This window comes from Sceloporus occidentalis, unplaced genomic scaffold (genome assembly GCF_023333645.1).
Source record: "Sceloporus occidentalis isolate IW3139 unplaced genomic scaffold, rSceOcc1.0.p SCAF_7, whole genome shotgun sequence".
NCBI lineage: Eukaryota > Metazoa > Chordata > Lepidosauria > Squamata > Phrynosomatidae > Sceloporus > Sceloporus occidentalis.
The window spans coordinates 89844280-89869181 of NW_028316987.1; the positions used below are offsets into that span (position 1 = coordinate 89844280).

Genomic DNA, 24902 nt, shown 5'->3' on the forward strand with positions numbered 1-24902 from the left:
GAATAGTTACTGAAGTAAGCTAGGAATTGTAGTCCAACTTATAATTTTTGTAAGCTATGGGTTTTTGTCAGCAAATGGCTATGCATTCTTTAAAATTAATAATAACGATAGTGGCTTTAAATAGATGGCTTTATGAACTTTTTTAGATCTCAGGAGAGAAGAGATCCAGACCCAGGATTTCGTTCGCTCATGCTTATACTAAGCTGCTGTTTGTGTTTATTACATGAGGAATTAACATGCAACTTCATACATGCTATCATGATGTTGATTTGTCTCTTGGCAAATTTGGTGTATCTCAGGCTCAAGGCCTTGGTCTGCGTTGGTGATGGTACTTTTTGGCTAATGTAAATTGATGACCACACTTAGTATTTGAAACATACATTTGCAGAGTATAAATATATGTCTGGAAACAAACAAAATGTGAGGGGAAAAAAGGAATGCCAACAGGAAGAATCTGTTCTGTGTCACTGAAGAGACAGAAACAAGTTTTCCATCTTCCAGAGCAAATCAGTGTGACAGCATCTTGTTTTATACTTGCTTCTCTCCAGGGAACGTCAGTTTAGTGGGTTTTTTTTGCTAGCAGATTTTTGCTTCTAAATGTATCTTTTTGCAATCACTTCTCTTCCTACGCCTCACTCAAACTGAACCTAGATTAAATGCATAATTTAGAATTTTGTCATTGAGTGTTGTCACAATCTGGGATTTCCCCCCTTCATATTTGTTTTATACTTCAGTGAAAACAACGTTTAAGGGGGTTTCACTGCAAAAGTAGCTACATGGGTAGCCATAAATCCCTTTTAACAAACCACGCTGCAGCTAGCCAATCAAAAATAGCAGAGACTTAGAACTCAAAAGGAGGTATTAAGCAAATGAATGAATGAATGAATGAATGAATGAATGAATGAAACTTTATTTCTATACCGCCGTTCCTACGATCACGGCGGTTTACAACATGTGATGAAATACAAAAATACAAATTACAACACAATAATCCCCCCATGTTAAAACAATGCAAAAACAACATTAAAATCCATCATTCATTCCAATAGTTAAAACCAATTAAAACAATAAAACAATCCAAATACAATCCAAAGCAATCACCCAATGTGAACACAGTGTGCAGAAGAGAATGACAATCAGGGCATGTACTAATTTCTTTTTAAAAATAAGAAATCTAACATATTTGTTATTTGTTGTTGTTGTTGTTGTGTTCGTTCAAGTCATTTTTAACTTATGCCAACCCTAAAGTGACCTTGCCATGAGGTTTTCTTGGCAAGGTTTGTTCAGAGGGAGTTTGCCATTGCCTTCATCTGAGGCTGAGAATAACTTGCCCAAATTCATCCCATGGGTTTTCATGGCTGAGAGGGGATTTGAATCCTGGTCTCCAGAGTCGTAGTCCAACACTCAAACCACTACACCACACTGACTCCTAGGGATGTAAAAATCTTATCAATTTTAGTATGCCTCTCCTTTTTATAGTCTCCAATTCAGCTTATCTTATGTATCAGTCTGAAATTATTTTTAAAAAGACATTTTAAAAAGCATGAGAATTTATGTGCATTTCATCCACATCTCTCCTTTTATATGCATATTGCAAGTATTTTTCTGTAGTACATGTTAATACATGTGCTTGCATTCTCCTAACATGTACTTTTTTTGTATACATATGTTGATTACATTGCAAAATTCAAAGAAGTATACATTTGAAATGAAAAATGCCATGAGTTTATTGACATAAAAGTGCAAGCAGATTTATTCTGCTCTACTTCCAGGTTGAATATACTACTGCTTAAGAGAATGAGAAGTTACTTCTAACTGCAGTTCTATACTCACATGGGAAAACTCACTTTGACTCGTTTGGGCATTGATATGTAATCAGTTTGCAATATACATCTGCCACTAAACAGCACAATACAAAACAAGAAGTCTGGGTGCTGATATTCACATTTTAAAGTTAATTTTATTGGTCATGCTTTATGAAGGCATACATATTATTTAGAAGATCAGGTTGAAGTTTCATAATTCCTGATATATAAAAAGGCTCCAACAACGCCATGGTGAAAGTGTATATGTATAACAGGCTTCCTAGCAAAAACGATTTCCTGCCTACATTGTATTATTCCATTTATTATGATTCAGATTCCTTTTTTCTTCTTCTGGACTCAACAACTTTAGAATGGATTTAATAAGCTATGTAAAATATGAAATCGTCCAAACTCTTCAGGGTGAAAGGACATTGCATTACTAAACTGTCTCATATGGTAAGGAGGGGTTTTTTGTAGTGCAAGGCCTAACTAAATAATGTTTGAATTAGCTGATTAAGCACACACATTAATTAATATCTGCCCAGTTATTCAATTACAGATACTCAGCTATGTTTGCCTTTCCATCTTAATGATGTTGAATTAGTTAATTCACTTTGTTTTCAAAAGGTGAAAGACATATGGACTACAAACTGCTAACATGAAACCCCAGCGTTTGTTCATTTTGAGGAAGTTCAAAATACCCAACTTAGTTTTTGACTCCTTCTACGGAAGGACTTATTAATATTGAATGTTTAATCTGGAAGAGGTTTGGAGTTGCTTCATTTGAGTACAGCCCACCAGATTTGTAATTGGTTTCACCTAATCCTACACAGAGAAGAGAATGTAACTTTGCAAAATTAGGGTTTCAGATTTTCAAGCATAAATATTTCCCTTGCAAATATCTTAGACATTTGGGAAAATGTACACAAAATTCCTAGTTTTGCGATAGAATAAGTAAGCCCAAATCCCAAAAGAATTTTAAAATAAACATATTCTTTTATGCACTGAATAGTACTTTAACATAAAGCAAAGACGAAATTGTGCCACCAATTGTGTGAGAAGTACATTGCACTAAAATGAATTCTTGTAGATATGCACATAGAATCATAGGCTCGTTACAAACGGGCAAAAAGTAGGTGCCGCGCACATACAAGGGTTAGAAAGGGGCATCCTTTCTGGACGCCCCTAACTCTGGTACGCACTCGGCGCGTACAAAATGGCGGCGCCCGTGTAGAACGGGAGCTGCCATCTTGACATCGCGAACGCCTAACGTCCGCACGCTGCATGGCAGAAATGACGCCGCCAGTGCGCCATTGGCACTTTGGGGCACCGTTTCCACGGCGCAAAAAGAAGCTGCTTTTTTTGGCTTCTTTTTGTTGCATCCAGGAATCGTGCGGTTTGGCCGCTGCAGTTCCCGGACGCAGCAACCAGTGGCGCTGGCAGACTGCCCTTTTTGGGCGGTCTGTAAAGCGCCATAGAAACAATCATAGAATCGTAGAGTTGGAAAAGACCACAAGGGCCATCCAGTCCAACCCCATTCTGCCATGCAGGAACTCCTAATCAAAGCATCCCTGACAGATGGCCATCCAGCCTCTGTTTAAAAACCTCCAAAGAAGTAGACTCCACCACTCTCTGAGGGAGTATGTTCCACTGTCGAACAGCCCTTTCTGTCAGGAAGTTCCTCCTAATGTTGAGGTGGAATCTCTTTTCCTGTAGCTTGTATCCATTGTTCTGGGTCCTAATCTCTGGAGCAGCAGAAAACAAGCTTGCTTCCTCCTCAATATGGCATCCCTTCAAATGTTTAAATTAGGCTATCATATCACCTCTTAACCTTCTCTTCTTCAGGCTAAACATCCCCAGCTCCCTAAGTTGTTCCTCATAGGGCATGGTTTCCAGACCCTTCACCATTTTAGTCGCCCTCCTTTGGACATGCTCCAGTTTCTCAACATCTTTTTTAAATTGTGGTGCCCAGAACTGGACACAATATTTCAAGTGAGGCCTGTCCAAAGCAGAATAGAGTGGCACTATTACTTCCCTTGATCTAGACTCTATTCTTCTATTGATGCAGCCTAAAATTGCATTGGCCTTTTTAGCTGCCGCATCACACTGTTCACTCATGTTCAACTTGTGGCCTACTTGGACTCCTAGATCCCTTTCACATGTTGTCTCCTTAAGCCAGGTGTCCCCCATCCTATATCTGTGCATTTTATTTTTCTGCCCTAAGTGCAATACCTTACATTTCTCCGGTTTGAATTTCATTTTGTTAGCTTTGGCCCAGTTCTCTAGTCTATTCAGGTCATTTTGAATTTTGATCCTGTCCTCTGGAGTATTAGCTATTCCTCCTAATTTGGTGTTCTCTGCAAATTTGATGAGTATGCCACCAATTCTGACATCCAAGCCATTGATAGAGATGTTGAATAACACTGGCTCTAGGACAGAAACCTGTGGGACCCCTCTGGTCACTTCTCTCTGGGATGAAAAGGAGCCATTGTTGAGCACCCTTTGGTTTCAGGCAGTCAACCAATTCCAAATCCATATAACAGTTACCTTGTCTAGCCCTCATTTTACAAACTTGTTTTCAAAAATGTCATGGGGAACCCTGTCAAAAGCCTTGCTGAAATCAAGATATACTATATCCACAGCATTCCCTTCATCTAACAAGCTGGTAATTTTATCAAAGAAAGAGATTAGATTTGTCTGGCATGACTTGTTTCTCTGAAACCCATGTTGACTTTTTATGATTATGGAATTGCCATCTAGATGTTCACAGACTCTTTGTTTAATGATCTTCTCTAGAATCTTTCCTTGTATTGATGTCAGACTAACTGGATGGTAATTGTTGGGATCCTCTTTTTTCCCCTTTTTGAAGATGGAGACAACGTTTGCCCTCCTCCAGTCTGCTGGGATCTCTCCTGTTTTCCAGGAGTTTTCAAAGATTATTGCCAATGGCTCCGATATTACATTTGCCAGTTCTTTTAATACCCTTGGATGGAGTTCATCTGGTCCTGGAGCCTTAAATTCATTTAGATTAACAAGATATTCCTGTACTATCTCTTTACTTATTCTGTGCTGAAATTCCCCTATTCTGTCCTCTGCTCCATTATCCTCAGGTTGAGCTCCCTTTTCCTTTTCTGAGAAGACTGAGGCAAAGAAAGTGTTGAGTAATTCTGCCTTTTCTCTGTCCCCTGTTAGCATTTTGTCATCTTCTCCACGCAATGGCCCTACCATTTCCCTCTTCTTACTTTTGCTGCGGACATATCCAAAAAAAGCCCTTTATATTGTTTTCAACCTCTCTAGCAAATCTGAGTTCATTCTGCGCTTTAGCTTGTCTGACTTTACCCCTACATGTGCTTGCTATTTCTTTGAATTCCTTTTTCGTGATTTCCCTCTTTTTCCATTTCTTATACATGTTCCGTTTAAAACTTAGCTCAGTTGAAAGTTCCTTAGTCATCCATCCTGGTTTCTTGAGACACCTCCCATTTTTCTTCTTCCCTGGAACTGTTTGAGATTGTGCCTTCAGTATCTCCCTTTTGAGAAACTCCCATCCGTCCTGAACTCCCTTCAGTTTTAGTATTCCCATAGTGATCCCATAGTATGGGATCACCCTCAATACTTCTTTAAGTTTTCTGAAATCAGCTCTACTAAAGTCTAGAATGCATGTCTGACTATGCCTGGCTTCTCCTTTCCACTGGAGAACAAACTCCAGAACAAACTCCACATGTGCATCATATTAGGTCTTGTGTTGCCTAATTACTGAAAATGGATATCTAGAACATAGAGAACATTTGTGACAAAAACAACAACCCTGGTTTTGAAAAAAATTGCAAATTGTTTGACTCCCCTGGGGTACCTCCAAATATGTGGAAACGATCTCCACATCTCCTAGAAGGCATTTGGGTGCAATTTCTTTCTGAAATTTGAAGAAAAAATCACCCCTAGGGGCCAGAAGAACAGCCTACGAATTGCACTTTGCTCACATCTTTCTGACTCACTTTGAAAATTTCAGTTATTCTTTTTCAAAACACTAGAATCCTAAGGTCATCCAGTACACCTGGGTGCAATGAAACCAGTGGACATTGTTATCTGTGCATTACGTAATTAACAATTGCCACAGGCTGTGGGCACTAGCAGCTTTAAAAACAAATTAGATCTATCATAGGAAGATAGTCTTACAGAGGAATGTACTCTCAACCTTGACTGAGAACATCTTTGGGACACCTGGATGGTCACTATTAGAAACAGAATGTGTGACTAGCTAGCTCTTTACTTTGTTTTAGCACAGGAATCCTTAAGATGCAGTCTCAACTGTAGCTGAGCAAGGTCTTTGGAGGATGGGGTGGAACAAGTTTCTTTTCCTTAGTGTGCAGAGTTCTACCCAAGATCTCACGGATTATAAAGCTTTCTTGGGAAAGAAAGTCACCAGGCCACAAAAAGAATGCCTGCACATGTTGGTTTAACGTATTTAACAATATTGCCTCTGATGTAAGGAGAACTATGTAGGGTTGCATAACATGCACTGGCATCCAAGTCCAGGAAGAATTTGATTTCTATTGACTGTATCCTGCCATCTCTAAGGCAAGCCCACTATGACAAAAGCACATCAGATTCCACTAATTTTGTTTACTACAGTGGCATTGCATCATCCTTTCACTAGAGGGCACTGACTCCCTTAAGACCTTGATAAATTTCTTTTTACACTCTGCCTGTTCCTATTGGCATCAAAGCAAACGTCTTCCTTTTAAGATGTCTTTCTCCATTTGTCTGTTGTGGTATAATGGGTCCAACTGGATAAGAGTTATGCGATATTCTACACAAGGTCGCTAAAATGCCAAGAATATTGTATCTGGGAGATATTAAGCAAACAAAGCTTTACTGTTGCCCATTGGAAGAAAGGCTAGGTGAAAATTAATTTTCTTTCCATAGTCAAGCTTGTATGCTACTATGTGCCTTTCCCTCCTTTTCAGAAGTCCACGTCATTTGCCATTTTGACCCTTCTGATTTTTAAAGTATTATTTAACTATATTCATTTAGGAATGTCTGTATGTTCTCTTTGCTAGATAATTAGTGCCAGTTTGTGTTGCATAAAATCCTACATACTGTGACCAGAACATAAAATACATGTCAAACTGTCTTTATTTAGCTCACATATTCCTAGAGATGTCGATAATAATTTTTGGAAAGTGAAGTTGAAGGCTTTCATCACCGGCATCCATAGTTTTTGTGGAGTTTTCGGGCTATGTGGTTATGTTCTGGAAGAGTTTATTCCTGACCTTTCACCAGCATCTGTGGCTGGCATCTTCAGAGAATGGTGGCATAGAAGTGAGTGGGGTTTATATACTGTGTGACCCTTGGTTGAGAGGAAGTGGTTTGCATGTTAATCTGTGTGTTGGTCTGTTGTTGACCAGCAAGTCCTCAGGGGGTCCATTTGATTAGTTGTCTGCTGCAAAATCCCCCTGACCCTACGTGGTTTTCATTTGCATGGGCTCAGTCTTGATTTTGGTGTTTTTTAGGACTAGTAGCCAAACTTTGTTCACTTTAAGGGTTTCTTCTTTCCTGTTGAATTTGTCTAGGTGTATGTGGATTTCAATGGCTTCCCATCAACAACAGACCAACATACCGATTAACTTGTAAATCACTTCTTCTCAACCAAGAGTCACACAGTAGATGTACCTCACTCACCTCCATGCTAGCGAAACGACAGGAATAAATTCTTCCAGAACACAGTTGCATAGCTGGAAAAAACCACAAAAACAATTTTTTGTGAAGTTAATAATAAATAGAACTGCAGCACTTAATGGGTAATTTATTTGATGAAGGTTGCAATTGATTAATCAAAAGTAGCTTAATTGTTAGGTCTCAAAATTAAGGAGACATCTGTTTATGCTTTGTAGACTACTTTGGTCCTGCAGCCATGCTACAACAAGGAAGAGGAAAGTGTGACCTGTGAGCTGCAGGTGGCCTTTAATTCACCAATACATCACTGCTAAACTCTCTGACCTCCCAAATGCGTTTTTGTTTTCTGGCTTTTTTTTACCTCCAAATTCCTGCAAAAGAATCACTTCACCTTCCTCTGAAATACTGTGGGAGGGGGGGGATGGCTGAAAATTGAAATAGTGACATCATATTAGTTTCAAATTTGCACACAGTTGCAGCCCACAAAAGGTCAAGGAGACAATTCCCCCCCTTTCACTGAGAAATAAAACACTTCAGAGAGGATATTTCTAACAATGGCTGCAAACCTACATAGCTCACATAGCAGAATTTGGTTGTTATGTTGTCCACAATCACCTTCTCCCAAAGCAAGACCCCAAATTTTCATGCAAAACATCCTGCTTTGCAAATCTTATTTGGATTATTTCTTTCTGTCATTGTCCCTTTAAGGCTTGCCCTTTGCCTGATACACACATTGTTCTTTCCCAGACATCTGCATCTATTCTGAGACAGAATATGATATTTAGCTTTGTCACTTTAGGAGACATGACTCAATCTGATTACAGTTTGACCTATCATTTATCTAAACAACCGAAAGAGATAAAAAGGAAAGCTATCAAATGTTACAGATAATGTGGAAAGCTGAAAATGGTCAACAGCAATTCCTTAGCTATGCAAGGAAAAACATAGGTTTTGCTAATGCACATTCAGGAGGCTGGAACCACCAAAGAATTATTGTTTCCAGGCTTAAAAGGAGAATCTAATATGTCACAATGAACTTAGAGGCTATCTTTTGTAGAGGTTCAGGAACAAATAAGGAGATTTGAACTGCTGTAAGGAAGCTATAAGTTCAGCCATGCTCACCCAGGTGAAGAAGGAATAAGATCAAAATCAGTCAGCTGTGTGAAATACTTGGTTCTGTGACTACTTGGAGTTCAGCTGAGAATAATCATGTAGTATTGCAAAGGAGGGCGCAGATGTGCCATATCAGCACTTTCAGTGCCCCAAAGTCATATGTCAACCATCCCTGCAGACTAGATGATTCTTGGTGGTGTACCTATACAAAGGACAAGTTGTGTGAAACCTAGTGCATCTTTTCTAGCTCTTTATGAGGCATTCCAGTTTTGTGTCATCCACAGTGTCAGCTTCATGAATGTTTCCTTGCTAGGCAATCTACAGTATGGATGACCAAGGTTGGCAGCCACAGGCCAGTGCTGTACTCCTTGCTTCCCTGAAGCACCATACCTGATGTAGGAGGACCTCCCAACTGATAAAATTAGTTATTTGTTGCGTTTAAACACTGCTATAGCTGCTGGCTAAAAGGTGATACCCATGTCCAATTTCAATTCATTATTTGTCATGTACTAGCTAATGAGCCTTCCTGTTGTCACAAAACCTCCAGAAATCAACTTTTTCTTTTTATTCTGAGCAACAGGGAACTTAGATTAGGGTAAATTTTCCATTGGTCTCCTCTTGCCCAAAGGTGGAAAAGCAGCAAGTACATACTGAATAGATTCTGTCCCAAAAGAACCAAGAGGAAGTACTTATTTCATGAGAGGTAGTGATGCAATGATCTGGGGCAGCCATACACAGAAAGTTCACCATCTAACATTGCTGAAGTTAATGTTCCCGAACCAGACACTATTTTGCAAAAAGCGGCTCCTTTTTGTTCCCTGGAAAGGCCAGATCGGGACCACAGCATGCGAAGCAGCTCCTTTTTGCAACCTGTAAAGGACGCAATAGCCGTAGTGCCACAGCTATACGGCGCTCCTTTGGCGCCCCATGCACTGTGTGGAGCAGTGTGCAGCATCACGCTGCCCTGGGGGCTGAGCTGGGATGTGCATAATATGAACATTTTACTCTGACTCCACCCCCAAGCCGGACTTTAAGGCCGATCTGCCCAGGGGGTTAGTCTCTTGCAGCATAAAAAAGAGGAAGGGGGAGGAATAAAAAAAAGGAATGCGGCAGCACCTTTAAGCCTAACTGGTTTTTATTTTAGCATGAGCTTTTGTGGATATAAACCTACTTCAGATGCAGAGCTGACTGATATTAAAGCCTTGAAGTTATAAAGCATATTTATAAAGTTGTAGGAGTGAGATCGAATATGATCAGACTTCAGAAAGTTGCAAACCATGCCCCTTGCCCTATATTTTCAAAATGCTGGGCAAGATGGTACTGGTCTTTCAGATGTTCACAGTGTTATGTTAGTGTCAATGTATGAAAGCAATAAATCTGGTTACCAAAAGTGTGTTTCCCGGGTTCAAAACTCTCTTTGAGAAGATTTCTTTTGTTATATGTCAATAGTGAGGATTCTTGTATTAATAAATGTATAGTGCCATGATGCCATTGAATTATATTCACCAATTCCAGTCTGTTAGCAGAGATACACACAAAGACAGTGGTTTCATTGCACAGTACGTTTGGTTGTAGTTTGGTGAAATGCTAGAGCGCCTTAGCTGATAATTCTGGATCCCCCCTCCCTAAACTACATATTCCAGGATTTCATAGGAAGTAGTCAAGACAATTAAAGTGGAATCACAGCATTGTAATTTTGTAATTTGAAAGGCCCTGGAACTCAACAGGGTAAAGTAGGTTGATAAATATGACATAAGACACATTCTGTATATCTCACTTCCAGTTCCTATTTCCCTTTCCATTTTCTGTTGCCATTGCCCTCTTTTGTGGCAGTTTTCTTTTCACTTTGGGTGCAAACCCTGATGTGGATGAACAGTACAGCGTGCCTGTGTCATACGTGGGCGCGCCTTACGCGGCTTGAGCATACGCGCTCAAGCCGCAGGGCGGAAGGGGCGGCGCGTCCCATTCAATTGAATGGGTGCACGCACCCGTTGCATCCCGCGCGCTGCCGTGCACGAGCCCCATTGTTTACAATGGGGCTTGAGCATAGGCGGAATTCGCCTTACACGGAGGGATCCGGAACGGATCCCCGCGTAAGGCAAGGACGCACTGTACTTTGGTTTTTGACTTCCCATACCTTGTGTTTGTCTGTACTGAATACAAGAATACAAGAATACAAGAATAATTGAAAAGAATAAATACAGCCCCAGTTCTCTATTTTTCAATAAGCATTAAGTTCAAATTCATTGGCGGGTTACAGACCGCCCTCAAGCGGCCATTCTCCACCGCTGCCATTCGCTGCGGAGGGAAGCCCCAGCGGCCAGACCACAAGGCTTCCTGGTGCAGCGAAAAAGGAGCGCCAAAATGGCGCTCCTTTTCAAAACGCGGAAGTGGCGCCGCGAGGGGCAAAGCGCTCCACGCGTGTTGGGGCCAGGGCCTGTTAGGAAGGGGCGACTCTTCCTAATCCTAGCGTGCCCCTTCCTAACCCTAGCACACACGGAGCACGTCATAAGTGGCGGTTTGTAAACCGCCGTTGTTTTGTTTATGCCAAAGGTTAGACTCAAATGTATGTATGTGGAAGGAAAAACAGTATGCATTCAGATTATTACTGTTACTGACTTTATTTTTATAGCCCTCTTTTTGCCTCAAACTAGGAATTATCTAATAATTCCTGAAGAATGAGGTTTACAAAATGTGTTTGATAAATAAACTTTCAAAAATTATATTTATTAACAATTTTTTTTGCATAGATGGCAGCACTGAAGCACCATAAAATTTTCTTGGCATTCAGAAGAGATTTGACAGTTTGAAGTCAAAGGCTTTCACATCCAGCATCCATAGTTTTTTGTTGGTTTTTCGGGCTATTTGGCCATGTTCTAGAAGAGTTTTTCCTGACGTTTCACCAATATCTGTGGCTGGCATCTTCAGAGAATGCTGGAATGGAAGTGTTCTCTGAAGATGGCAGCCACAGCTGCTGGCGAAACGTCAGGAAAAAACTCTTTTAGAACATGGCCACATAGCCCGAAATATCCACAAAACAAACAAACAAGCAACTATATTGACAGTTGTTTGATGAAAAGTTAAATATGACATGCTATTCAAATTTTCTTTTTAGTACCCTGGAATTCTATTGAAGCATAACATGGGACAGAATCACATCATTTCATTTTGTATTTTTTTCCCCCTTTAGCTTGTGCTGTCTTAACTGCAACAAGCCATAGTTATCACTAAAGGCCACTGCTGTTCTCTGTCCAGTATATGTTCTTGGTGTATCAGCTAACTCTTCCATCATTCTTTGTAGATAATCACAAGAAATAGAGATGTGTGCATTGATAATATCAGATTTTTTTTCTTCACTCACCATAAAAGCATATGTTTCTCTCTTAGGCAAGCATCAAAAGAAATAATGTGTTGGATCTAGATGTTGGTGATAGATGTAAAACTTTTGAATGGTGTAGTTAGACCAGGATATCCACTAGATGGCACTCAGGCTTCAAATATTTAGCATCCCAAGTTTGTTCACTTGTTTGTTCTACTTCTCAGAATGAAGACAGCACTTTAACACTTATAAAGCCAAAGCTTATTAGCAAACTGATTTTTTTCCAGCTTGCTTCGACTTAGCAATCATGTAGAACAGTATACAGTACTTGTATAAAGAATGCACTACTATTATAAGAAGTCTGTTGCTGCGTAGCTTACTTGGTGGAAGGAAGGCTGTTTATGCTTGTAAAAAGGTTCTCCACTACTGTGCAAGATCTTTCTGCCTCCCATTATAATGAAGTACTGCCATAGCTGGTAAGCTAAGAGTATTCATTCTTTAAACATTATTGCAGCCACTCCAGATATTCTGATAGAGCTTTGGGAGTGCTGAAGCTCTGTGTATACAGAAGTGTTCAGTTCTCTCTAAGTTCAGGGTTCCACGCTGTGCACAAGGAACATTCTGTAACAGCAAACAGATCAGGAAAGCTAGAGCATCTATAGAGCTCTCTGTGTGTCCCGGACTTACAAGATATGTTGAAAGAAGGAGGTTCAAGAGGGCAAATGTATAAGAAGAAAATCAATGTGAGAATTCCAGAATGAACAGAGGATTTAAAACAAACATTTAATTCCGTTTGAGACCAGACTGATCTTCCTATACTTGTACCTGGGAATAAGGGAATGCAATGTTTCCCTAAGCCTATGTGCTTGTGTAAGTATATGTACAAATATATAGTTCATACAGTGCAACATGGAGTCATGGTGAAGCAGCCTTTTAAAAAGCACGTACATTGTTCATGCTTCATTCAGCCTTGGATATGTGGCAACATGATTTACAGTTCTTCATTTGGTAGCTCTGATAAAGGAGTAACAATCAACTCCCATATATAGGACTGACTGTGGGTGTAAATTTGAGTGCACCTCTTGGTTTATATGGTGCTAATATATTGATTTTAAAAAGTTATTTTTAAGTGGAGTAATTTGCTGTAACTGTCTGGTACTGCAAGGAAAACAACCTTATGTGTCATAAATAAAATTCACCTGTCTTTAGTAAATATTGTTTGTTCCTGCAATCACAGTAAATCTTCATTTTGATCAAGTTAATAACAAATCAGTTGTATAGGGTGCAAGAGGAAACTTGTGCAATCAGTGTAGTGGACCAATCTTTGAGCAAAAGCCAGACATCAGTGTTGATGTGCACAATATCTTTTTAACCCATTAGTGTTTTCCTGCAGTGTTTCCAACAAGCTGTATAGTAAGTACACCTTGTTGGTGTTGTGTGCCTTCAGATTATTTCTTACTTATGGCTACCATAAGATGAACCTATCAGAGGTTTTCATAGCTTGATTTGTTTAGAGGGGATTGGCTTTTGCCTTCCTCTGAGGCTGAAAGAGAGGCCTGTTACAGACTGCCAAAATAAAGCTGCTTCGGGTCTCTTTGAAAGTATGTTATTTAAATGATGCATGGGTCCTAAGTGTCTGGAGGTTGCGCCAAAGCCACACTCCATTCCTAAGCATTGGAGTGCAGCTTTGGTGCAGCCTCTGGATTCTTAGGATGCATGCATCATTTAAACAGCATACCTCCAATGAGACCCAAAGCAGCTTTATTTTGGCAGTCTATAACAGGCCAGAGTGACTTGCCCAAGGTCACCTGGGGGTTTCCATGGCTAAGTGGAGACTCCTGGTCTCCAGAGCCATAGTCCAGTGTTCAAACCACAACCACATACTGACTCTAGTACAAATTTAACTGGTTTAAATTGCCATTTAAATTTTTTTTATTTAATAATCCCTCCAAAATTATCACTATGAGCATAACAATATGTGAAATATAGCCATACATCATCAGATCAAAACACCTAGAAATAATACTTCCCCAGACTGGGAGAAAGGTATTTAATGCGATTTTAGGCTGCATCAATAGAAGTATAGTGTCTAGATCAAGGGAAGTCATAGTGCCACTATATTCTGCTCTGGTCAGGCCCCACCTGGAATATTGTGTCCAGTTCTGGGCACCACAATTCAAAAAGGACATTGAGAAACTGGAGCGTGTCCAAAGGAGGGCGACTAAAATGGTGAAAGGTCTGGAAACCTTGCCCTATGAGGAATGACTCAGGGAGCTGGGGATGTTTAGCCTGGAGAAAAGAAGGTTAAGAGGTGATATGATAGCCCTGTTCAAATATTTAAAGAGATGTCATATTGAGGAGGGAGCAAGCTTGTTTTCTGCTGCTCCAGAGACTAGGACCCGGAGCAGTGGATGCAAACTGCAGGAAAAAAGATTCCACCTCAACATTAGGAGGAACTTCCTGACAGTAAGGGCTGTCCGATAGTGGAACAAACTCCCTCGGAGTGTAGTGGAGTCTCCTTCCTTGGAGGTCTTCAAGCAGAGGCTGGATGGCCATCTGTTGGGGATGCTTTGATTGTGATTTCCTGCATGGCAGGGGGTTGGACTGGATGGCCCTTGTGGTCTCTTCCAACTCTATGATTCTATGATTCTATGATTCTAATTAAATTAAATACATACATTTCTGTTTCTGTACATCCTTACACCAGTACAAAATGCCTATTATCAGTTATTCTGTTTCTGTAATATTAGTATCAGCTCTGCCAAAAACCCAATTGATTAGTTGGGGGTCCATCTTCACCAGTCAGTCCTTGAAAATACAGGAAGGCAGGATATAAATATCTTAGTAAATAAACAATAAAATTAAAAATGGAAACCAAGTTGCTACAAAGCTGTCTTCCTTTATTTCTCCTCTGATCATGTGAAAATGTCTGGTCAGTTTTTCTGTAATTGCAACTGACCATGTTTTATTAAGAGTTTAAATTGTCTTGACATCCTTCAATCCAGCTTGAGAGTTGTTTAGTAGGGAATCATTTAGACTAAGAGTCTCATTATGGGAGTACTAATCTTCATGGGGCCAAAACATCTCTATCCATTCACAAGGGTGAGTTTTGTCCAACTCTAGTTTTTCCACTAGACTTGGAAAAAACCCAAATTCTGTAAAAGTACAAATGCAATTTTCAGGCGGAAAAAAGCTCAAGTTAAGGGGTAAAATAAACCAAGGACTGAGCCTAAGTTGTTTCCACTGAGTGTCTGCTGGCAGCAAAGATTGAGATCCCAAGTTTTGTATTATGCTAGCATCTTCAAAAGGGGCTAGTAATATAAAACAGAAAAAAGTATTGTGTATTGTAACATATTGTATGTGTAATGTATATTGCAACATATTGTTGGCATATTGCATGCACTTTGAGAGCATTTTAGACATTTTAGCTCTGACAAAGCTACAGTTCTCAGGATTTCCTGGAAAAGAGAAGAGAGCATATAGGTATTTCATCAAGATAGTGATAGCGTATATGAGCCTTCTCAGAATATTTATTAGTTCTTTACAATCTGTCCTGCAACATCTGCTTTTGTCTCCTTGTCAAAGTATAGAAAGAGCTGAATTGTCTTTCCTTTTACCATGTTCATTTTCTTTCATGTGTGGGAACATTGCTAGTTGCTACCTTGACTCTGTTTTGGATGCTCTGTATCAAAGTGTTAGAACTGGTCAAATACTGGGGTGCCAACGATTTCAAATACAGTGTTGCCTTTCATCTTTCTGCCAGTTGCACATTACATAGAAAATGTTACTTCTAGATATGGGTGGATTGTGGCCTACTTTCAAATGAGCTTTAGTGATACAATCTCTCTGCTCTGCTGATAGGTAATTGGAAAAGATGATGTGGCTGTACCTTCGCATTTGTACAAAGTGATCCTTGCCAGACGCAGTGAAACATCCACAGATCCTTTGGTACTTGGAGCCTTTGTGGTACCCAACAACCCGATCAGCTTTGACCATCAGCTGCTGGAATTTCAAGTTAGCATCGAAGAGCTGGAGAAAATGTCAGGCCTTGTTTTCTTCCCACAGGTGAATAAAAACAAAGATGTGAGAGATATCTGTGAGGTTGATACTTGTAAACTGATGGGCTTGGAGGAATTTACTTTGTATATTACCACTCGGAAGCTACAGAGCGCTAGGACACTGGAAAGGCTGGAAAAGATCATGTCTGAGTTACAGGAAAAGGAAATCAAGCCTGATGAATATCTCTTAAAGGTTTATGAGAAGAAGAAAGAAGAATTAGCAGTGCAAAAGCCAACAGAAGCTAGAGAAGGGAGAGCTGGTTAATAATCTGATTTTTTGGAGGTGGGGAACATTTTTTAACATGTGCATTTTCAGTAAGGAGCTACTGTGGAGAGAGTGCTGTTATTAAAAAGAAAACTTGAAATTTTGTTATTGGCTTTGTAAAAGTACAGCACTTTGCAGAGAGAATGCCGTTTCCCCAAGTTAGTGACACAGCTTGGCAAGTGGGCTTACAGTAACGTATAATAAATAGAACATTGCCATTCTGGAAGTATAAGTACAATGCATTTTAATACAACATTCCTTTTCCATATGGTCTTTAAAAACTATGTTGTGGTTTGTTCCTTTTATATAAGCACACAACTTAAATATATATATTTTGAAAAACATTATTGTCATCTGTAAAAGTATTCATGAGATAAGGGCACTTTAATTACATTTAATCTCAGTGTTCTGTGAAAACCATTAGTGCAGTTGCACTATTATCACTGGATATTCCCTGGATAATAGTGCTTTGAATACGACGTCATGTGAAAACTGTTAGCGCAATAGTGTGATTTTTGTAGGTTAATCACTGATTATATTTCCAATATCCCCCCGTGTGATAAACTCCATTGTGTAAATAGCATTCTTGTTATTCTCTTGAGGTTTTGGGTGTTCCTCCAGGGCAACTATTTTTGGGGAGCTAAATCCATTGTTACAGGTTTTATGTAAGTCGTGTATGCTCATTTTAGCAGGTATATTCTTTTTAGGGCTAATCTTTGATTTAGTTTTTTTTATTTTAAAAGCCAAGGTGCCTTTTCTTTGTTGTCGCTCTTGACTTTGTTGTCACATGCACGTGCCCCATTATTTCATATGGGGCTCAAGCATAGGTGGATTTTCCCAGAACGGATCCCCAGCGTAAGGAGAGGGCCCACTGTACTTTCCTTACACTGTGCCCTCAAGGTAATTTGGCTGCTTCTGGAAAAGCTGTCAGAGTTAACCAAGTGGAAATTGATTTTAACCAAGCCATGTGAGATATATAACAAGGTATTAAAATATTCTTATAAGTATCACTACCAACTTGTATCATGTTTCCAAAGCAAAGTAAATAATCACTACAGCTACCAACTGCTTACAGAATCCCATACTCTCAAATCCCATTTCAAGGAAGAAGCTTGGTCACAGTTCTATCATTACATAAAAACTAACATTTCACTTTGTATTTCTCTTTAGTATGTGCATGTCATGTATTGAATCCAAAGTTTTTATTGCACATAAACATCAATAACTTCCAACTCCTCCATTTTGCCATGTCACTGAAAGAACTCATTAAAACCTCAACTTTCCAGTAGATTTATTCCCCCCCCCCCTTTACTAGTGAAAAACAAGTACACTGGAAAGTCAGGGGCTATACAGAGGTCTGCAGCCGCTCCTTTACTGGCCAGATCGGGCCTGTGGCAGTCTCACCCTGCAGCCCTGATCCAGCCTTTGGAGAGCGCAAAAAGGCGCCACAAAAAGCGGCTCCTTTTTGCACTCTCCAAAGGGCATAAAGCATGGCTTTATGACACCCCTTCGGTGCTGCATCATGTGGATGCAACTCTGGAGGGGTGTCATGATGGTGTGCACTGTGTAGACTGGCGTATGCCAAAATGGTGCTCTGGGGGCAGGGTTAGGGCGTCCAGCATGTGAACGCTGCGCCCTAACTCTGCCCCAGGCCGTCACAAAGTGTCAGTCTGTATCTGGCCTCATTTTTTATATACACTGATGTCTTGGGAACATATATACATTACAACTAACTTTTCATAAACTTTTCCCTAAGATTTAAATTCTAGCCCCCATTTTAATTCCAGCTTCATTTTGGGTTCAAGGACCTGTGTCTGTGAATCTCCTTCTATATTGGCTCCTGCTTACCCAGAAACATCTCCCTTGTTCTTTTCTGATTCTGTCCCCCTCTTTCCAAACAACAGTTCTTGGGCTACATCACAAGTTACTTTAAACTATGGCAAGATGGTGCAAACTGGAGGCAGGAGAGGCTTCAGTTCAGGGGAAAGGGGAAAAGATGTGTTCAAATTTGTTCCTCTGCTTCTTGGAATCATAGCCAATGGTCTTTTCTTGGCTGATGTACAGCTTCTGTGTTTGAGCTGCAGATGCTATAAAGGAAATGTTTCATTCGATAATAAGCCTTTGAAACCATGTTACATAAGAAGAACCATGCTGGATCAGAGCAAAGGCTTATCTAGTCCAGCATTCTGTTCCCACAGTGGCCAACCAGATGCCCATAGAAAACCTGCAAACTGGACGTAAGTGCAGCATCCTCCCACTCAGGTTTCCCAGCAACTAGTAAGCAGAGGTATGTTCCCTCTGATAGCAGAGTTTATACTTATTTCAGTTGTACTGCCAAAAACGTTCTTAAGGCATCCAGCCACAATACACATTAAAAGCAAAAATCTTGAATTAAAACAGTATAAAAGCACATTTTTAAAACACAGCAATAGAAGATGAGACAGTAAACATACACCCTCTGCTTCTTTCAACAGTAGGCCAGCTTCCATTGCAAAGGCTTGCCTGAATAGAAATGGTTTTGTTTGCAGAAGAACAACAGAGGGGAAGCCAACCTAACGTTCCATGGTTAGCAGCCAATGAAAAGGCCTTCTCACATATTCCCCAGGCAATATACCTCCAATAGTTTGTTGGATTGAGGAGAGAGCTTGACAACATTCAGTCCAATGACCTGGGAAACCCTTTTTGCAGCACACTGTTGATGCTCAGCAGGAGTGTATTTGATTGGTCCTCTAGATGGAAAACCAGTGAAAGCAGCATATAAGAGCAAACCATAAAGCTAAATTTTAAGAAACAATCCCATAACTTTGACACTTCAGTTCTCTGAAGATATCCACCAAGCAGCACTATATAGTCAAGGCATCTTCTCAAATTGTTAGTGTTGCTATATAGGTTCCAAAAGTTAGAATCAAGAGTTTCACATGAAGTTTGAACACTTGGTCTTTAGAGGGCATCGAAGAGCTGTAATAGAAGTGGAGTATGTACAATTAGCATGGTTTCTTTGAGATCTTGGGTCTAACTAGACATAGGTTAAACTCCACACGCACATGGGAAGAGCCCTGTTGGATCAGTCCAGAAGTCCGCAAGCACAACAGGAAGGCAGTGGCCTTGTTCTGTTTTTATTTCCAGAAGCTCCATGCTACCTTATAGAGCTGGCTGCTGCTGACCTACATATTTCCTTCACATACCCAGGTAACATTTAATTATAGATGATGAATGTCCTATGACATACAGTCATTGTGGTCAGTGTTTCCCTACTGCTACTCCACTACATTGTCTGCTGCTTGACATGATATGGGTTGGTAACAAGTCCCTTAGGTAACGTTGCTTAGCCTTTAAGACAGAATTAGGATACTTATCCTATAGTTTTTTTTAAAAAATGCTCTTTTTCATTCTGTTGTTAGAACTGCATTTCATATATGTAGTGCAGCCACAGCAATTGGGAGTGAAATTGTTCTGTTTTTAAATTACATACCCACACCGATGTATATATGATTATATTTATTTATATCCTGCTTTCCCTGCAAAATTTAGATGCTGCCTTTGAGGGGTGAAGCTCTCACAAAGCAGTAACGGGAACAGAATGAATATATAGATTAATTGGGTACATTGAATGACAGTTCATTATTGCTTGAGAGCTTTGTAGCCCTCTAGATCTAAACTGCATTTGTTACCTTTTTATTCTGCTCCTCTGCTTAAAAAAGAATGTTCAAGTCAGTTAACAAACAACAAATAAGTTAAAAACAAAGTGAATTTTAAAAAATGAATGAAATGGCTGATATTTTAACAATTTTCATTAAATTCACTAACTACATTAGAACAGTTCGGAATTATGAAATGCAGTATCACCAAAAGCAAAATATCAGGGGAAAGCAACATGGAACAGATTATATCTTAAAACCAAAGCCTGTACTCCTTGAGCCAAATATAGTTCATTTGGGAAAGATTTTCATAACGAGGGCCACCAGCAGAAAGTCCCTGTCTGTTATAACAGCAATCCTACTGTTCTTAATGAGATCTCTGAGAGTGTAGGCACAACTGAACTGGCCAGAATTGTTTCCAGAGGGATCTTGTAGCAGCTTTGAGATTTAACAAAAAGAAAAACACTGGTAGCTTGAGCTTTCATAGAAGAATCTATTTCCTCAAGCCTACAGAAGCTCATGCTACCAGCTTCTTTCTTTCAGTTAGTGTCAAAGGTGCTACGAGATCCCTTTGCATGCTGATTTTCCAGACTAACATGACTATGGTTTTTGAATTCTATCACCATGGACAAAATTGAGAATTTCAAGGAAGCGAAACATACTATTGAACAATAACAAACAGGATGAGTCCAGTGGGTCTTTGGTATCCGCTGGGGTTTAGTTCCAGGATCCCCCATGGATACCAAAATCCCATTAAATATAACGACGGCATGGTAAAATGGTGTCCCTTATATAAAATGGCAAAATAATGGTTTGCTCTTTGGAATTTATATTTATATATAAACATTTTCAAACCGTGGATGGTTAAATCTGTGGACAAGCAATCTGTGGATACTGAGGTCTGACTGTACATTTTTGTGGCTGGCAAAGGTGGGGCGAAAAATGTACTTTTACTGCTTTTATGCATAGCTTCACCCCTTTGTTTTGCATTGTTTAACACTAGGTTCATACCAACCTATCCCCCGTCACCCTCCGTAACTTTCACTGCACAGCTGAGAAGTGCAGGGTTATACAAATGCCACATGGCTTCTTAGCCATAACTTCCCCACCCGACAAAAATGAGGAACATAACCTGTCTGAAAGTAACAATACTGTTTCAAGCAGCAAAACGTACTCAGCTCTAGCTTCCCAGATGATGAGAAATATGTTCTGAAAGATAGCATCTGTTTGTGTTGTTTTTAAATTTGTGGTGACAATGTGGTAGTTGATGAGAACATTTGGGGAGGAATTTGAAGGGCAAGCGAAAGACTCACACTGTGTTAGTGGTCTGGGAATGAGCTCAGGAAAGGAGGAATAGTGAGGCAGAATGGATAGAATCATTTGAGAGAACAGAGGTCTGTAGGGTGGCTGAGAGTATATCTTTATTTAAAATAAGCTATTCAAGGCAACTAAAACGATTTAAATACATACAAATGCAGTTGACCCTCTATATACATGGATTCCTTATCCACGGATTCAACGATCCATGGCTTGACAGTATTCAAAAATGTATGAATTCCAAAAGACAAACCTTGATTTTGCCATGTTATATAAGGAACACCATTTTACTATCCATTGTATTTAATGAGACTTGAGCATCCATGGATTTTGGTATCCACGGGGGATCCTGAAAGCAAACCCTAGCAGATACCAAGGGGCCACTGTAAATACATTTAATGTAATGTGAAGAGATGCAATACCACTTGCAAAAAAATCACACAAAGAAAGGATACATCAAAGTATTCTCAAATATCAAACAGGAATCAGAAACAGATGTGGAATCCTGTTCAGATGGGAATATCTGGAGCCTCCACTGCGAGCAGCAATTTGTATCTTTGTTTTGTGTTTTTTGTTTATTTAAAGTAAAAAAAAGACAGATGAATTTCATTTTGATGTTTTTAGAATCCCAAAGGAATCTTTTACCTGTTTTAGCTGTGACAGCTGGAGTCCTCTGCTGATATCATTGCTCTGGGTGTTAGACAGGAGAGTAGCAGAGTGAAGGAATATGCTGTGCTCTTTTGGTTTGCTGTTCCTGTTGTTGTTGCTGCATGCCTTCAAATTGGTTCTAACTTATGGCACTTTTGAAGTTGTTATTATTAACTTTTATTTATAGAGTGCTGTACAATTTGCACAGTGTAAGGGTCAAATAAAATAAGAAAAAAAGAATAAAAACCTGCCAAGCGGTGTACAATCTTAAACCAACATTACATGATTAAAATATCTTTAATATTTGCAGCACAGGAGAAGGATTTGAGCAGGGGAGGAGGAGACCGTTTGCCAGGTCAGGAGACCAGTGTCATAAGATCTCAATGCGTGTGGAGGGCAGTAAGGAGAGATGAGCGTTGACAAATAAGAGGGAGCCAAGTCATGAAGGCCTTTAAAGGTCAGGAGGAGAATTTTATATCACATTTTGAAAGGAATGGGGAGCCAGTGGAGAGATAACAACAAGGAAGTGACATAATCAAACAACGGGTGGAGAAGATGATCCTGGCCACTGAGTGTTGCACAGAGATTAGGGGGCTAAAGTGGGAAATAGGAAGACCCACTAGCAATGAGTTGCAATAATCCAGCTGTGATATCACCCATGCATGCATCAAAGTCTTTGCAGTTGAAATAGAAAGAAACAAGATTATAAAGAATGAATCTGCATGACCTTTCTGTAGCGTGGATCTGTGGAGTGAATAATAATGAAGAGTCAAATAGGAAGCCAAGACTATGGGCCTCATTGACAGATTGAATAGAAAAGTTTGCTTTTGCCTTCTTGTGAGACAAAGAGAGTGTAACTTGCCTGGGTTCACCCAGTAGTTTTCCACATCCAAGCAGGGCTTTGAACCCTGATCTCCAGAATCATAGTCCAATGCTCAAACACTACATCATGCTGGCTCCCACTCTTTTGGTTACAATAGCAGATTCTCTTTCCTGTGTTTCATGTCCTGAGGGGTGGTGTCTCTGTTGTTCTTGGTACCCCATGGCAACCCTGGTGATTCAGCATAATGCTGATGAACGTGGTTTTCCTTTGGACCCAGGGGGGGTTATGAACCAAAGCAGAGCATTCCTTCTTTCTGACAGCAGCTTTGGCAGACCCCTTAAAGGCAGCCCCTTTTATACACCAGGAAGAATGCTTGGGAACAAATACTTAGTAACTGGGCCATTCCTCAAAAGCTCAGATTAAGAGAGATATTTATGTACATATGCAGCTCATTACACCTTATGCCTTTGTGACTTCAATGCTATTTCTGCCCTGGGGGTGATGAAGCATAGGAGCAAGAAAAGAGACTTGTCAACGTGAAGAAAAATGGTTAGGCATCACTTCTAAAACAAATATAAAGCAGTCATCCACCTATAACCCATCGATCTATCAATTGATCGATCGATACTTATTTACTTATTTATTTAAATGTGTATATTCTGTCCTATATCTCAAGTGTGCAGTAAAACAAATTTAACCACTTTAAAACAGTAAAAAAATAATTTAAAAAAGAAAAGAGACTTGTAGACAGGAGGGGAAATGGTTAGGCATCAGTTCTAAAACAAATATAAACCAGTCATCTATCTATCACCCATCTATTTATTGATATATATATATAATTTAACCACTTTAAAATAATAAAAAAAATAATTTAGACAGACAAAAAAGCATATTGAACAATTGGACAAGTTAAAACAAGACAATGTAAGACCGGTTAAAACCATTTAAAGTAATTTAAAACCAAGCACATGTGCAGACTTGTATGGGATCAATTATTACCCAAAGGCTTTAGTAAATAAAGTACATTTTTCTACCAGAATGACAGCAACATTGGTACCAGTCAGATCTCCAAGGGGAAGGTTCTCCACAGCTGGGGTGCCGTAGCGGAGAAGGCTGCCTTCTCCATCCTCTCACGGTGTATTGCCCCCACCGATCTCTCTATCTGTCATTACAAATTCATTATGCATAGCTGACCTTCAGAACACTCTTGCAAGAGCTAGTAATGGTGGCAATGATAAAATCACAGTTGCTAGTAGTTATATAGTTTGATGGTATTGTATTGCACTGTTCTTATTTTGATTTGCATCCATTTAGTCTTGCCTCAGTATCCATGAGGATGATGAGTGATGATAATACCATTTGCATTATGCAAACACCAAGTGTGAGAAGAACAAACAGAACAGTTCCTGGAGAGCAGCAAAGCGTGCCTGTTGGTTATTTTGGATTGTCATCCCACTGAATCCAAAAGGCTCAAGAGGTCTTACAGAAATTTCCAGTACAGTATGTTAACATGTAACAAAGTTTTTTTGTGAGTTTTTAGGGCTATGTGGCCGGGTTCTCAAAGAGTTTATTTCTCACGTTTCACCAGCATCAGTGGCTGGCATCTTCAGAAAAATTATAAAAGAGAATATAACAAAGTGCAATGAAATTAGTACCCTGTTCACTTCCTAAGCAACTCAAGCCACTGCAAAGGAATATTAGTAATAACTCCACTTTATATACCCTATTCAGGAGTTCAGAGTGCCCCACATAGATTTTCTTATTATTATTATTATTATTATTTATATACTGCTATTCCAAATTCCAAATTAGATCACAGTGGTGTACAGCTAAAAGTGATACAAGATAGCAACAACAGGTATCACCAACAACATATTAAAAACATCTCAATACAGCAACATACAAACTGTTAAAAACACACAAACAGAACTAGCTGGGTAACAATTGCATGTCAGGGGGGAGAACAGCTATATAATAATAACTTTGCAATGTAATTTATTCCTCCATGTTGCAGATCAGAGGACTGATACAAGTGAAATTCAAAATGAGCGATTCTTGATTTTCAGCTAAGTCTCCTAGCCATTATATCACTTGTTGGGTAAGTACATAAAAAAAGGCCTGGTACATTTGTCCAAATGTCCATATTTGCTCTGCAACCAACCAGATGCCTTCAGGATGTTCATGAGTAGACTGTGATGGTAATAGTACTCCTGTGGTGTTGTTGCATCCTCTCTGTATTGCTA

The 24902-nt window shown here is 39.6% G+C and overlaps 1 protein-coding gene across 1 annotated transcript in view; it reads left to right on the top strand.

The window, feature by feature from the left end:
- The window catches only part of EXOG (exo/endonuclease G), a 28454-nt gene extending 11243 nt beyond the window's left edge, over positions 1 to 17211 (top strand). Inside the window, exon 6 of the mRNA XM_089533636.1 lies at positions 15772 to 17211. Coding sequence (XP_089389762.1) covers positions 15772 to 16233 — 462 coding nt within the window. The 3' untranslated portion in view covers positions 16234 to 17211. The remainder of the gene's footprint in view (positions 1 to 15771) is intronic.
- Positions 17212 to 24902: the final 7691 nt, after the last annotated feature.